The sequence below is a fragment of the Triturus cristatus genome, chromosome 4_2, assembly GCF_964204655.1.
Source record: "Triturus cristatus chromosome 4_2, aTriCri1.1, whole genome shotgun sequence".
In the NCBI taxonomy this organism is placed as follows: domain Eukaryota; kingdom Metazoa; phylum Chordata; class Amphibia; order Caudata; family Salamandridae; genus Triturus; species Triturus cristatus.
The window spans coordinates 255,387,187-255,402,561 of record NC_140586.1 but is presented as its reverse complement, the minus strand read 5'-3'; the positions used below and the strand labels follow the sequence as shown (position 1 = coordinate 255,402,561).

The 15,375-nt window shown below is 41.3% G+C and overlaps 1 protein-coding gene across 6 annotated transcripts in view; it reads right to left on the bottom strand.

Annotated features, from left to right (window-relative positions):
- Positions 1-15,375, bottom strand: part of PTPRC (protein tyrosine phosphatase receptor type C) — a 623,869-nt gene that overhangs the window by 356,475 nt on the left and 252,019 nt on the right. For all 6 annotated transcript variants that reach the window (XM_085601450.1, XM_085601451.1, XM_085601453.1 and 3 more), the window contains one exon: positions 8,521-8,601. In XM_085601450.1, coding sequence (XP_085457576.1) covers positions 8,521-8,601 — 81 coding nt within the window. The remainder of the gene's footprint in view (positions 1-8,520; positions 8,602-15,375) is intronic.

Below are 15,375 nucleotides of genomic sequence, written 5' to 3'. Positions count from 1 at the left end.
CACACAACAGCACTGATAGAACCCCCTTTGAGCTAATCAGGGGTAGAGCAGCAATCACACAATTGCAGCCATACTGGTCTTTGGCTTGGACAAAATGGGAGAATCCTGAATTACAGTGAAAAAGAGATCAAGATGAGAAATCTGGTGGACAAACGCCAGAAGTGCATGCGCATTAATTACAATGCTAGGAATTTGGTGAAGGAGATGTCTGTGAAGGCAGGCAATGTGGTGAGAGTGAAATATCCTAGAAAAAGAACAAACATGAGCAAGTACAGTGTGCCCAGGTGTGTGGTCAAGACCCAGGGTAATGCTGTCCTACTCCACAACGGTAAGTGGGGGAATGGATCGAATGTTGTTAGAAGCAGGACCCCAGAACCAGTGAGCAGGCATGATAAGTTACAAAACGAAGCATTGGCATCTTCAGGAAATGCAAATAACAGTGAACTGTGTGGTGCAAGCACTGCGCCAGCCACTGCTGGGAATCACACCAATGTATCTCCTCCTATGCTTGTAACCAGTCCCGATGGCACTGTTCAGAATGAGAGAATGGTTATTCCTCCTGTTAGATTTAAAGAATATGTAATGTGCTAGTTATCTTGAAAAACTGAAGAAGAATTGTTCCCCTGTCAGATTCAAAGACTATGCAGTTTATTAGCCTGTCTTTAAAAAACGGGAGAAGATGTAATGTCTACCTTTACTTCTGTCCCATCCCCGCCTCCGTCCCACCACTTGTGTGTTTGCGCATGTTGCCCGCCGTGCGAGGTGGAATGTTGATTGAGGAAGCGGGTGGGAGCCGCTGGTTAACGGCATTCATGTGAGAGCTTACAATAAAGAAGGTTGTACCTTTACACGTCTCCTCATCATTACACCCCACTAGGAGCAGAATCCTGCTGCTCAGCCCTTCTCCTTCCAAGCACAAACACTCTTAACATTCCAACCATCCAATGACCTCGCTCACTAGCTGAGCAGCTGGGACTTAGAACTCTGGGGAGGATGCATAGTAACTATGAGAAGTCACAATAGAAAGGTTCAACACAACCAAGAATGTACAAGGTACCATGGATGTCATGCAGATCAGTGTTGCTGTGGCCTGCCCCAGGTGTTTTACGATGGACATTCATGGTGAATATTGTGAATAAATAATCAATGGTCAGTCATTGCATCTTCCACGATGAACAATGAAAACCCACATACAACTCTGGGTTGTCGTTGAACATAAACACAGATTATGGCATATTTTTCATAGTATTTTTTATAATTCAATGTTTTATAGGCAAAATAATCATATTACTAAAATCTTCTGTTAAAAGAATGGCTTACAAACATTTACCTCCACTTTAAAGGATAAAAGTAAGAAATTGAGGAAATTGCATACTACATATGCATGAGTACTTACAAGTAATCTATGGCACTCAAGTCTTGGCTTGTACCACGACAGAGCTTACATATTAGCACTTTTTGTTTTTTACATCCTCATCCAAGCATTTTTTATGTTGTGTTCCCCATGGCTTGGTTCTGTTTCCATTACTTTAAATCTTATACATGACACCTCAGGACTATTTCATTGAAACCTTTGGTGTTGCCCTGTTTCTATCTATTGATAACACTCTGATTATTGTTCGGATAACAGGCAATGAACATCACACTGCCGTCCAGCCACAGGAATGCCTCATCAAGGTACATCACTAGATGTTTGTGACTCAGCTTAAAATGAGCAGGGAAAAGATTGAAATTCACCTTTTTGGGATCTGCATTTCTAGCCTGACATACTAGGGTCTCAACCGCACCAATGCCTTTAGTAAAAAGTTTAAGGGGTGAGTAAAACAGAAGTAACCCGTATACCCATATGAGACCTGGGTTTAATTTATATCACACAATAATGTCCCATAGGAAATCAGTATAATACATCGGGTTATGACAACACCAAGACAATATGGCCACATAATTGGTAATCAAAATGTATTAGATCAATTTTGATGTATAATATACCACAGTATCAAATCAAATCTCCTTTACAGAATTCAACACCATATAACAAAATAAGAAGATCGTTAAAAATCCAAAAGGACATCAAAAACTATAGCAAAGAAAACACTTACCCTTATCAAAACAACACATTTTACATGACTTACACTAATAGTCAAAGTTTCAACCTTGGGCACTCCACAAAAACCACAAGTCAGTGACCTTTTCTGAATGCTCTTATAGTTCACTAGACGAATCAGACCATGGGTAGGGCGCAAGTGCCATGACTGACTCAAATAAACCACCCCAACACCCAATTTGTTTTTTAGAAAGGTGCAGAGGGAGAGGGAGGGCAAATTTCCAATATGAATATCCGCGTAGACGACAAACTCGCTGCAAATTTTACAAATAGGGGTGCCCACAATAGATAGCCCAAATAGGGACACAACATCTACTAATTTGGTCAATCAACACTCAAAAACTGACATAATATCGATTTTCAGTTTATCAAACCATAATTTATCATCTAATGAAATACATTTTCTGGTCAGAGGGTTATCTTTTGTCCCCACAGTATGTAGTGACTTTGTTTTACTCCACAAAGATCTTTTGAATTTTTCAGATGGATCAGGCTCCGTTAAGTTTTTGGCCCTGTCCGAAAAACTCTAATACCACTTTTTCCCCCTTTCATCTCACTTCTACCTTCCACCCCGCCTCCTCTGCCATGCCACCTGAATCTCTAACCTTTGAAAATGTCCACCCTAAATTTGCCATTCTCTATGTTGGCAACCTCGAGAAACTCACATTTTGTCTCTCAACAACCCCTTCCATAGTCATATTCACCTATAGAAACAATACATTGATGATATCCCTCTTATCTGGTGGGGCAATGTCAAGTCCTTGCCTCTTTTTGTCCACTGGTTAAACACCACACAAATGCATCTCGCCTTCATATTTGATGCCAGACATAACAGCTTATCATTCCTTGACCTATCATTACAAGTACAAGATGGTAAAATCAGAACCACTTTGTTTAGGAAACCAACTAAAAGAAACACCTTACTCTTGTATACCAGCAGTCACCCCAGGGGCCTCCGAGACAGTTTACCTTATGGTCTATTTCTATGGATTCGTAGGAACTGCTAATGGCGTAAGGATTATTTCTGTGGAGCAGCCATTTTGGCTAAAAAATTGCTGACAAGGGGCTAACCCAAATGCATAGTCTCCAGATCAATTAAATGCACATGGTACTGCCCTAGGGAGTTCTTACCCCTAAATAAATGAAACCTAATACACAAATTCCTATTGAATCAACTTTTTGTCCAAGCAAGTAAGAAAGTGAGGAAAATAATCAAGAAAAAGTGGGACATAGTTCAATTTCAGAAGCTTTTCTCAGACCCTCCTCTATTTTCCACAAAAGGGGACATCATTTTGGTGATCATCTGGTTCATGACATGGACCCTCGAAATCCCAAGCAACCAATCCATCACTACTTGTTGGGATCTGTCTCCCCCATCGGCTATTTTAAAATGTCAGAACTGTGCAATTTATCCCCAAACTCTTAACACCAAGATTTTAAACATGGTACTACTTGCTATCCATTGAAACAATTCACCAACTGTTGATCTACAAATGTGATATATACCATCTGATGTCCTTGCAATGCGTTATATATTGGACAATCCACACCGATAATCCAAACCCGCATCATTCAATATAGGAGCTGGATCAGATGCGGCATAGAGAATGCTCCTTTGATTCCTCATTTTGTCTCTCACAAAAACACCGAAAAGGACTGTATCTGGCAGGTGATTGATCCGCCCAACTTCGCTATACGAGGAGGTAACCTTGCACATCTACACACATAATGTGAATGCCGCTGGATTTCTGCATGTGACTCAGTCAATAATGGATTGAATGCATTGGATGAATGGAATAGTATGGCCATGACATAATGTTTTTTACTGTTCACAGTCATGCCATAATCCAATGTTTATTCTGCCACAAGTTCTTCCACTACATGTGTATTTAAATCTTCATCTGTGTCCAACTGTAATCCCTTATGTACATGCTATTCCAGGTTCTCAATACTTCTCTTGTCCTTCACGTGACCTCCTTTCCGTGGGGTGTAGGTTAATTTCTTGCCTCCTGTATATACTTTCTTTGACTTATATTTTATCATCTATTTCATTTGTATAACATGTTTCTATCTAGATTGTACACCCCCCCCTTTTTGTATGAGAAAGATTTTCTCTGCCTAAATGCCTATGTCGTTACGTTCTCTCTTGTTTTTGTAGTCCAACACTCTGTATTTATTAATTTCGGCCCCCTCTCCACCCTGCTGATTTATTGCACTTTCTTTCCCAGCACCGTAGCGCCCGTACTGAAACCCTGTCCAGGTCCTTGGCATGTAGTCTAGCGTTTCATGTGTCCTGTATCTATTAATTCATTAGGGATACAAACACGGCTTCCCCTTCTTCATTCCAGTTCTCTCTTTAGTCCCCAAGGGGTCCGCACTATATTTAGGGTTTAGTCTCTGGCATACAGTCTAGCGTTTCTCACGCTCTGTATGCAGCCATCCCATCTTGTACTTCTCAGCGTTCTATCATGTAGCACGCTAGAGTCCCCTGTGCTGGCACCTCTCGCCTGTAAGAGGAATCCATTTCCATACAGATATAATCCTTTTCTCTCCTTGTTTAGTTGCAATGTTCTTTTGGACTTATTTAATTTGGGTTGTTGACCCTTCAGTTGAATAATTACCTCAATGTTAAACCAGACAGTTAGTTTTGCATTGGCTAACACTATTGCCTACTTTAACTTCTTTTGTTACACGGTTGTCCCTCAAAAACCTACACTATGCTGGCTTGCACAATTAAATCTTAAGTTTTTCTATTCCACTGTAGCGCATATCTTGGGATTATTTTTACTAGCACCCCATAATCTTTGCCACCCTCCCTCAATTAATCAATCATGGTTTATGTAGCTCAACTATACAAGGTGCTGAGGGGGGGCTGCTGTTCCTTCTTGGCGCTGGGGTTCAGTCGAAGAGCCAGGTCTTGAGATCCTTCCTGAATTGGGTCAGCAAAAGGGGTTGCCTGAGGTGGAGAGGCATGGTGTTACAGGTCTTGGATGTGAGGTAGGAGAAGGATCTTCCACCAGTTCTGGTCTTGCGGATCCATGGGATGGTGGCCAGGGCCACTTGGGCGGAGCGGAGGTGTCTGGTGGGAAAGTGGAATGTGAGGCGGTGGTTCAGATTTGCTGGTTCTGCGTCATGGAGGGCTACTGTAGGCGTGTGTGAGGAGCTTGAAAGTGACTCTTTTGTTGACTAGGAGCCAGTAACATTCTCGCAGGTGTTTGGTGATGTGGTTGTGGCAGGGGATGTTGAGGACCAGTCTGGCTGTGGCGTTTTGAACGTTCTGTGTTTTCCTGAGGAGTTTCTGGGTTAAGCCGCGTAGAGTGTATTGCCGTAGTCAAGTCTGCTTATGATGAGCGCTTGGGTGGCCATTTTTCTAGATTCAGTGGGGATTCATCTGAAGGTCTTTCAAAGCAAGCGAAGTGTGTGGAAGCACGATAAGGAGAAGGCGTCGATCTGGCGGTTCATTGTGAGCGAGAAGTCCTGTATGTTGCCATGATTTTGTGCATGGCCCGTGGGTGTGGGGGCTGTTCTGAGTGTGGCGGGTTACCAGGAGTCGTCCCAAGCAGAGGGGGTGGGTCCCAGGATGAGGACTTCAGTCTTTGTTCAAGTTGAGTTTGAGGCAGCTGTCTCTCATGCAGGTGGCGACAGCCTTCATCCCATCGTGTAAGTTGTCTCTAGCGAGTATGGGTTTGTTGGTGAGGGAGAGGATCAGCTGGGTGCCGTGGGAGAAGGAGACAATGCTGCGTCTGTGGTTTCCTTTCTTTACCTCTATAGGTCTTTTTAACACAGGCAACCAACCATGAGTGTAATCCTTAATTCCTCTCTTCAAGGTGTGGTTTGGACACTATGTAAAGTTCTCTTGATCCTTTTAATTTATGGTTTCTCTTTTTGTTCCCTTACTGATTTGCAGATTCCCTGGATGTATTACAGGTACCTCAGATGTGATCAAATGAGTTTGTGTTTCCTTTGCTTATGTCCAATCTTAATTGAATCATTGTCCGTTTGTTTCCCAGCCAGCAATCATAATTGTTGTACTTCCCTTGTCCTGATGATGACCTCAAACTAAGAATGGTCAAAACGCAGTTGACACACACCGCCAGATAAATGGATGATTATTGTGCCATGATAATTTAACATTGGACTTGCTCTATTCATGCACAATATTTATTAATGTGCTTCTTTTCTCCGTTTGATTTTTTTTTTCTGTGTTCCACTTTGTGCCATTCAGTTGTTCTTCACAAGCACTATGTGTTCACCTTACACTTGAGCACACTTATGATCAGTATCTGATGCCGTTGTCCATTGTTGTCCAAATTGATCTAATACATTTTGATTACCAATAGTGTGGCCATATTGTCTTGGTGTTGTCATGACCTAGTGTTCTATACAATATGTGTTTTCGTACTGATTCCCAATGGGACATTGTTGTTTGCTATATGTATAGTAAAAACGTTGGCACAAAAAATCGATAGTGCATTGACTTTAGTAAACAAATTGATATAATGTGATAAATGATACGATACGTTACAATACGACATGACACGGTACGGTACAAAACAATACGATACGATATGATAAGATATGATATGATATATGATATGATACCGTGAATGATCCTATTGGGGATCAACACAGATCAAGAATAAGACAACAGTCACCACCAACTATCATAATTCAGTATTGGGGAACAGCTCCACTTGTTCATCATCTAAAAACAGAGAAACTGAAATGTGACCCCTGCAAAGTTGAAAGTTCGAAAGATATTGATTTTGAAACAAGCTATATAATTAAGTCATATGGTAACTGGATCCAACCTTTACAACCCCTCAGCTAAAAATACTTTAGAATCTGTCATAGGTTGACCAATGACAACAAAGAAAGATGTGCCGTTCCTACAAAGTGGAAGGTCTGGGGGAGAAGGGTTATCCGAAACCAGACTCTCACCAATGGAATGTGAGTGCACAAGGGATGGGGGTCCCTTAAGGGTGGAACTGGTGAGAGTCTGGTTTCGGATAACCCTTCTCTCCCAGGAACTGCACATCTTTCTTTGTTGTCATAGCTTAGGGCCTATGTGCAGGACCTCAATAAAAATAGCCCACCCCTTTCTCTCCTCCCTTTTGTTGACATGGGTTGACCAATGACATGCTGTAATAAATAACTTTATCACATCTTCAAAAACACGGACCACAACGTGACGCCAAAGTCTGTGGTTGGTCGACTTGTAGGTAAAGCCAGAATGCAACCTCCCCATATTTGGTGTTCATGGTAAATGTAAGGTTTTTTTTCTCGTGAATATGTGTAGTTATCTTGGACCATGGGCTTTGTGGATCATTTTTGTTTTACCGATGTTGTGATTAATTAAGGACGTTTGTATGTGTGTGTGTTCTAAAATATTGTTTGCATGTAAATTTAGAAATATTGCATGCAGTTATATATCTGGTGGGAAAAGAGGCACAGAATTGTGATGCTTTTTAAGGGCTGTTATTCCTCCACCTGATTGCTCAGTTCCTAATTCACTTAGTAATTCATCACCCTGTTCTGATTCTTCTTCCTTGAAAACTCCTTTTAACTTGTCCAATTCTCTGATTTCCAAATCATTTAATAATAAATTACAGTTTTTAACTTTGGTTATTCTCTCGTCATGTATTCCTTTATCTGGTTGCCTTAGGGTAGCTTGACATTTGACCAACTTCACTTCCCTAGCCTGCTTGTAGGCATCAGTTCTGAAATGTATACACATGTAATGGTGTTCTGGACGAAACGTTGGTTTAAAATATTTTCTTCATTCTTATAAATTCCTATTAGACAAATTAACTGCTGACATTTCTGTGTCTTTCTGTTCACACTTCCTATTTCCAATCTTCTTTCACATTTCAGCACTCTTTCACTTTGACCTGAATCTCTTTCATTGCTTTCTTCTCCTTTTTTGCCACAAATTCCGCCTTCTGCTGATTTTCCTAGACCTCATAGACTTCATAATAAAAGTACCGCATCTTAGCATCTATACTGTTGTTCTTTTTTGATAATCAGAGCCTGTTTAATTAAATACTGTGGTAGTGAATTAATATTGTAATGTTGCAATATAAAAAGGCTGCAAAATTTAAATATTTTAAAATTCATATTATTTTTAATTCCATGATGTAATAATTACCTTAACAACAGTAATAACCCACATCATATTGGGAAGAGGGACAACTCACAACTCGACCTAAAACAAGGCTGTGTAACCGGTGATATTTCAATGCATTGATTTCTCAAACATTCTAGTAATAATTCTAAAAAGGGCATATTTGTTAGGTTGCACACTGTCTGGATTGAAGCATTCACATTTGAACTAACACTAACATTTCACAGTTCTTCCATTCACGCTTTAAATTGAGTGCGATAATTGTGTGCAAGTGAGTAACCCACTGTCGTACCAGGAGTCGGAGCAGGAGGAAGGGAGATGCTTGGTGTTGTCGAGTTTGAGTCTCCTGGAACTGGTGGAGGAGTGGCAACCCCTGAAATGAAACAAACAGACATATTAGCCACCGCTGCATTAGTTTCTTATTGTGACTTACCTACATGCAAATGTATCTCGAAGAGGGCTAGTAACACCACGAGTGTGAGAAAATCCATACTGATCAGTGAGTCTATGACATGGATTAAACTAAATCTATTAACAGATTCAGGTACCATTTTGATAGCACTGCTTCTTGGTACTGGTGATTATTTTCATAGAACATCAAATCACACTACTGTTAAAGGGGATTTTGCAAATGGTGTGAAAACTGGATCCATGAAGCGCCGAAAAAGAGCGCACAACAATTTTAAAAAGCTGCAAAGTCAAATCTCAATATTACAAATGATCAGCCTTAGTTGCGAGACGTTTGCCTTTCAAAAAACAAAATACAATAGTTTTTTGTCAGTGAAAAATCCATATACAATTACTGCAATACATGCCTTCCTAACCTAGCCGAATGTGTGAAAGAGATGACTCACTCCCTGCCCTCATTCAGCCTGGAAGATGTCAGTCATGAGAAATATAGCATTTATTATTTTTAGTGAACGTAGCATTTTGGTGAATGTACTTTCTCTTTCAAAGCCCTTTTAATGTGTGTTTACAAGTAACCACTAAGGGGCAAATTGCAGCATTTAATTTGTTGACCTTCAAGGTATGTATTTCTTTGTTTTAAGAAAGGAATCTGTCCAGTTTTCTCAAAAATGCCTATGGTGCAATCTATTGCAAGCCAAGCCTCGAATTCAGAGTCTGATGCATAAGGCCTAAGCTAGGGGAACAGAGAAAGTGGATGGCATTGCATATGGTCAGGCCCTGAGCCCATAGCCGCTGGACACATTCACCGTCCATGTAGAGTGGGCTCTCGTGTGCTGGTATGGGGCTTAGACCTGGCCCTGCTTCCTGTTGGCTTATCATTGGTGCAGGTCCAGGTAAAACCCAGGTCCTGAACCAATCCTCTGCTGCTTGTAATCAGAGGCTGTGCAAAATACATTATATGAACATGGAAGGTGGATGGTGTACATCATACAAATACACAAACGGCATTGATAAATCTTCTTTAAAGTTAGGCTATGGTCACCCTTGAACATCTAACATTGACTAACATTAATTTATAAAGCGGTCATAAATAGTGCTATTAAAACATATTTAAATTGATGCGATGGTTATGATTTCCATTTGAAAATCCATAAAATTTTCCAATTGACGCATGTCAATCTGGATGTCTATGTCAAATACTTTAATGGAACAGTTTCCAACAGTCTGCAGGCATTTGGTGGCTATTTTACAGAGGACGAACACTTACCTGCAGGTACTGATATGGTCATGCATGATACGGTCATGCATTAGAACACTAGGCATTCAGAAGACATGTAGTGTGGTCTGATTATGTCTTTGTAAATGGCGGTGACTAGGAAGATTAAGACTACCCTCCCACCCTGACCTAGGTCATGATTTGTTAAGGCCATGGTAGGCCTAGTCACAGGGAGATCAGAGATAATGGGTGCTAATGTGTCAGCAATTCATGGGTAGTTGGGTATCAGAAACACTTTCTCCTGAATTGGTTTAGTCATAATCCTTTGCTTCCCTTGTAATTGGTGCTTACCCTGGTTGAGTGTGGGACTAGGCATCACCATGGTGTGCAGGGTTCTTCAATGGGAGATCCTTTTTAATATAGTGCTTGCTACGAAGACTATACTGGTATCCTAAGCATCAAAAGTAACAGATGTTCCTCTTACCTAATGTAATGGCACTTAATAAATCGGCCCCCGAATGCATGTAAGGCTGAGCTGAACTTCAGGTCATACAAGGGTTAGCAACAAGTAGTTAACCCTCACTCACCAACCTAGTTTGTGGCATGCTTCATCATTGGGTTCTCACCTAGGGTACAAAGTGCATCTTAGGTGTGCTACGACACCTGATTACAGCGGAGATGGATTTTCTTTTTGTGTCAATTTGTGTCAATTTGTGAAATAGGTGAGTTAAAACTGTCTCCAGGGCACCCCCCTTGCCAGGAGCATTTTAATAGCGGATTCCTGGGGCAGGATTAAAAACAAAATGTATATGTGAAGGAGATAAAAATGGTCTCGCACATCCTAAATTAGAACTACATGTTTCAACCATTTTAATAAATTTGAATGGCTTTCTTTAGGACCAAAAGTGAGGGGCCAGCAATCCCGGGATCTCGTGGACGTGCTGCAAAGGTTTCCACGTAGGTGGCTGACCTCGATGAAAGTGTGACTACAGGCACCGCCTCCCGTGGGATCCATGTTGCAAAAGACTACTGCATCAATAGTATATTACTCTGGGTGAAAACTCTAAGTCACAAGATAACCTCTATTTTGATGCACACCTTAGTGCGTGTTCGCAAACAATTTTAGGGCCATTTGCTGGCCCCCTCAGTTTTGGTCCTGAGGAAACCCATTCAAATGAATTAAATTGGCTGGAACATCAAGACCTAATTTTGGAAGTGCAAGACCATTTTTATTTCCTTCACATCCACATTTTGTTTCTATTCCTGCCCCAGGATCCCGCTCTTAAAATTCTCCTGGCTAGGAGGGGTATCCTGGAGACAGTTTCAACTCACCTATTTCACAATTGACACAAAAAGAAAACCCTGCTCCGCTGGAATCGGGTGTCGTAGCACACCTAGAATGCACTCGGCACCCTAGGTGGGAACCCAGTGATCAAGCATGACACAAACTAGTTTGGTGGGAGAGGGTCCTTTTAAAAAAATATATATATATTTTGCTCACAGAAGAATTACTATTAATGGATTCTTGATGTAGTTTGATTTCTAGCTCCTTCTTGTTGTTTATTATTAGTTCCCAGGGGAGAAGGATGAGCATATGTTGATCCACACTCTCTCTATTACGTTTTCAGAAATGTTGCTTATTAAGCTCATGAGCTTGTTTTCTGTTTGCATTTCTGAATATGGGAAGTGTCCGGCGTTTCTACAATGCTCTTAGTCACATGTGGGATGGTGGGTGCGGGCATGAAAAAAGAGACTATGAGCTTGATTTATCGTCTGACAGGCGGAGTACAGTCAGGGCCGGACTTGCCGTAGCGGGCAACGGGCAATCCCTTGGTGCGCCGCATGGGTGGGGGCCGGTTTTGGGCCCCTGGGGGCCGTTTTTGTTACAGGGACGTTTTGCAGCATAGCTGCAAAATCCATCCTGTAACAAAATCGGCCGAAAACAGGCCCTGGCAAAGAGCTCGGCGGCACCCTCAATCCCCGGGGGGCCGGCCGAGCACTTTGCCAAGGCCGGTTTTGGTTCCCAGTCCGGCCCTGAGTACAGTCCAGCAGGGTGGCAGAGGACATTATCTCCACCATCCCGACGGACTACACAGGGGTGTAGCTTCAGGGGAGGTGTTTGGGGTGTCACACCACCCTAAAAAATGTGTATATGTTTATAAAGTGTAATGTAGTTAATAGTTGGATACAAGTGCTTTCTGTCTGGCATGGTGAGGTGTCTGTCGGATTTCACCCTGGATTTTTATATGGTCACATAGACAAAAACAACACTGTTGCTCTCGTCTTTGCCTTAAAACATGTTAGTTTTAAAATTATTGTGTTTGAACTACCCCTAACAATCCGTATTCCTCTGTTTTTCTACTGCCTGTTAAGCCCCTCTCTTGTTCTGCTTCTCATATCATTTTTTTAACATTGTATGCCAGCATGATTGTTAGGAAATCTAAAGCTTATACCTCGGCAATCTTAGTGCCAGACCTCTATTCCTGGGACTATCACATACCAAATTTGGAGATGACTGGCGGCCCAGCGGTCATCTCTGCATTGTGAGGACTTGCGGTCGCGGCAGTTCCCTTCAAGGTCCAAAATTGTTAGTGTATGGCTGCCATCAGTTTTCAGGCCCTCCACTAAACTTTCAAACATTTAAAACTTTTTTGTTTTTCAGAAACAAGCTGTCAAAAAAAGGACGGACCGTGTGATGCCCTACCTCCAATGGCCCCTACTCCATTGGGTCATAGGAGGGAGCTTTCCATTAACAGAGCTAACATGGGATGCATCCATGAAACGCTTAGGGTCCATCCACCCTTCTCTCAGTGAGGCAGGCGGATCAGGAGTTTGGTGGACAAGGGTACTCTTAAGCGTTTGCCACCCAGTACTATGATCAACAAACTCTAAATGAGGTCCTATGGTGGAAGAGTGCAGAGCTAGGGTGGATTGCGGACTGTGTTATCCTACTCTTTGTTTCACATCGTGCAATGATATTGTGCTTGTAATGTTCTATAAACACTTCTGAGCACTTAATCAAATCAGCCACACCTAAAGTACTTCTTCAGTTACTCTATATGAAGGTTCCTATAACGCAACTGCCCACGCCAGTGGTGGAAGTGGGCATCTGCGTTGGAAGTGCATGGTAGCCTCCTAAGAAAAACCTCTGACATCGTCACTCACTTTTCTTTCTTTTTTGCTTTTTTTACAAAATAAGCTCTGGATGGGTTACTTTAGTCTCGAAGGAATACTAGGTTAAAACTGCTTTCAACTGTTGCATATTTACAGCTTTCTAAAGCACATCTGTCATGGGAACATGATTTTAACTTTATTTGGACTTTTCAAACCCATTTTCCTCTTCTTTTAGCTATAAAATGGACCCTCCAACATCCATCCCAGTGTCAAAGTCACTAAACACATTTTTTTTTTACAATTTTCACAAATAATTTCATTCAATGGCTCCAACCTGTTGCTGATTACTGAGGTTATCTAAAGTGCTGGACTGGTATTATCACTATCAGGGCCGGCTTTAGGGCGGTGCGACCGGTGCCACCGCACCGGGTGCTGGCTTCCTGGGGGCGCCGTGTTTGAAAGTTTCTTATGCTTTTGAAGCACCTGCTGCAGCGTTTCTTACCCCCGCAATTACCAGGCCTCACATAAATGTAAAGATAACTCATGTGATTAATTATCTTCCTGGAGAGAGATCAGCATTTTGAATAGTTGAGGTTTTGACTTAGGTGAAGTTAGTGCAGAGGGTTAATATGCCTGCTGTTGCATCTTGGCTTGCAAGCCATTGTATGAATGGTTCTGTACGCGTGAGTATGATCGTGGGGATTCTAGCACGTGGGGAAGAATGCGGGTTTTGAGGGAGAGCGGTTGGAGCAGTTCGAGGATTGGGTGGAGGTGCAGACCGATGGGGCGCTTGTGACTATCTCACTTGTTCCAAATAAACAACAAGGATTTGCTTACACGTTTCGTTATTCTTCCTTCATCGTGCGACCTACGTTATAAAAGTGGCGACGATTCGAACTTAGCGTGAACTCCTAGCTGTGGTGATATATGAAAGAAGGTACGTGATTATCTTTTCTACTTATGGTCGGGGGCACATATCGAGCCTCATTCGACGTACCGCACTATATTTAAGGGAAAAAGTTACAGTGGCCCCATCGGAAACATTTAGAAATACCTTCGTGCCTACGCAAGTCAAAAAGGAACCAAATGCCAATTCAAGACTGTTTTAATGTTGGAACATAGATAGTAGATGTTCTTCTTTCTTAATTCTGGCAAAGCCTAAACCCATTATCTCATAAATTTAAACTTACAGTGTTAGTTCTGTGCAGCGCCGAAATTTTCGAACAATCACAGGGTTGAGGATTCCATCATCACGCGACTATCGTTCCCCTTCCTGAAGCGAACGAGCCGTGTTCCCATGGTGCAACAGGAATTTGAGAAAACGCTTCGTCATCACGTTAAAGCATTGGCAGTTTCCTAGCAACAGTACAGTTCGTACGAAGGAACTTCACACGTTTTTGTTATCGAATATTTAATGCTTAACAGGCTTTCTGAAACAATAAAGGTCTGTCGTTTGCAAGTGACTTATAAAGCGATAACAAAGCAAAGTATGGCAATTGGAGCTGACTTAATAATCCAAAGACGACGGTGACAACTTTTGTTATTTTAATTAATTTTTTTTTTTTGAGCAAACTAATAACTTTATTCAACTAGCAGCACTGTCAACACGTCAAGATATAAACATTGCAGACGACGGTGACCACTTTATTTATTTTAATTTGTTATTTGGATTATCTATATAATTCATTTTTTTTTTTCAGGAACATTGTTAGAACACTCAAGGGTATTAAGGTTGTTTTTTTGGACATGTTGTTTTGATGTTAATATTTTAACACTTACTATCAGTTACCATGGAAACAAATGCAATATTAGCTCCACCTAAATTCTTACTAAATCCAGGTTTGCCTCCCATGGTTTGGGAGGACTGGCAAGAATCATTTGAAACCTACCTTGAAGCTATTGGTGGTGAAACATTTTTAGCTTCACGTAAACTAGCCCTTCTAAAACATAATTTAGGAGTGGAGGGAAGAAAAGTTTTAAAAACCCTACCTAAACCTATAAACGTAAATGCACCAATAAATAATGCGGTTGACGGGGAAAACTCCACTGATGAAGAAACTGTATATGACAGTTCTAAAGCACAATCATATGATGTTGACGAGTATGTTGAGGCATTAAGAGCATTAGAGGAAAACTATGGGAAGAAAACTAGTATTGTTGTTGAAAGACACAAATTTTTTTCTAGAGCTCAGTTAAATGGGGAAACAGTGGAACAGTATGTTGCCGTTTTAAGGACGTTAGCGGCAACTTGTAAATTCAAAGATTTACATGAAGAAATTATCAGAGATCAATTTATTAATAGGACGAACAACCCAAAAATTCAAGAGAGATTATTAGACTTAAAAGATCCTAATTTACAGAAAACAATCAGTGTAGCAAGAAGAATTGAAAATACCTCACGATATGTAA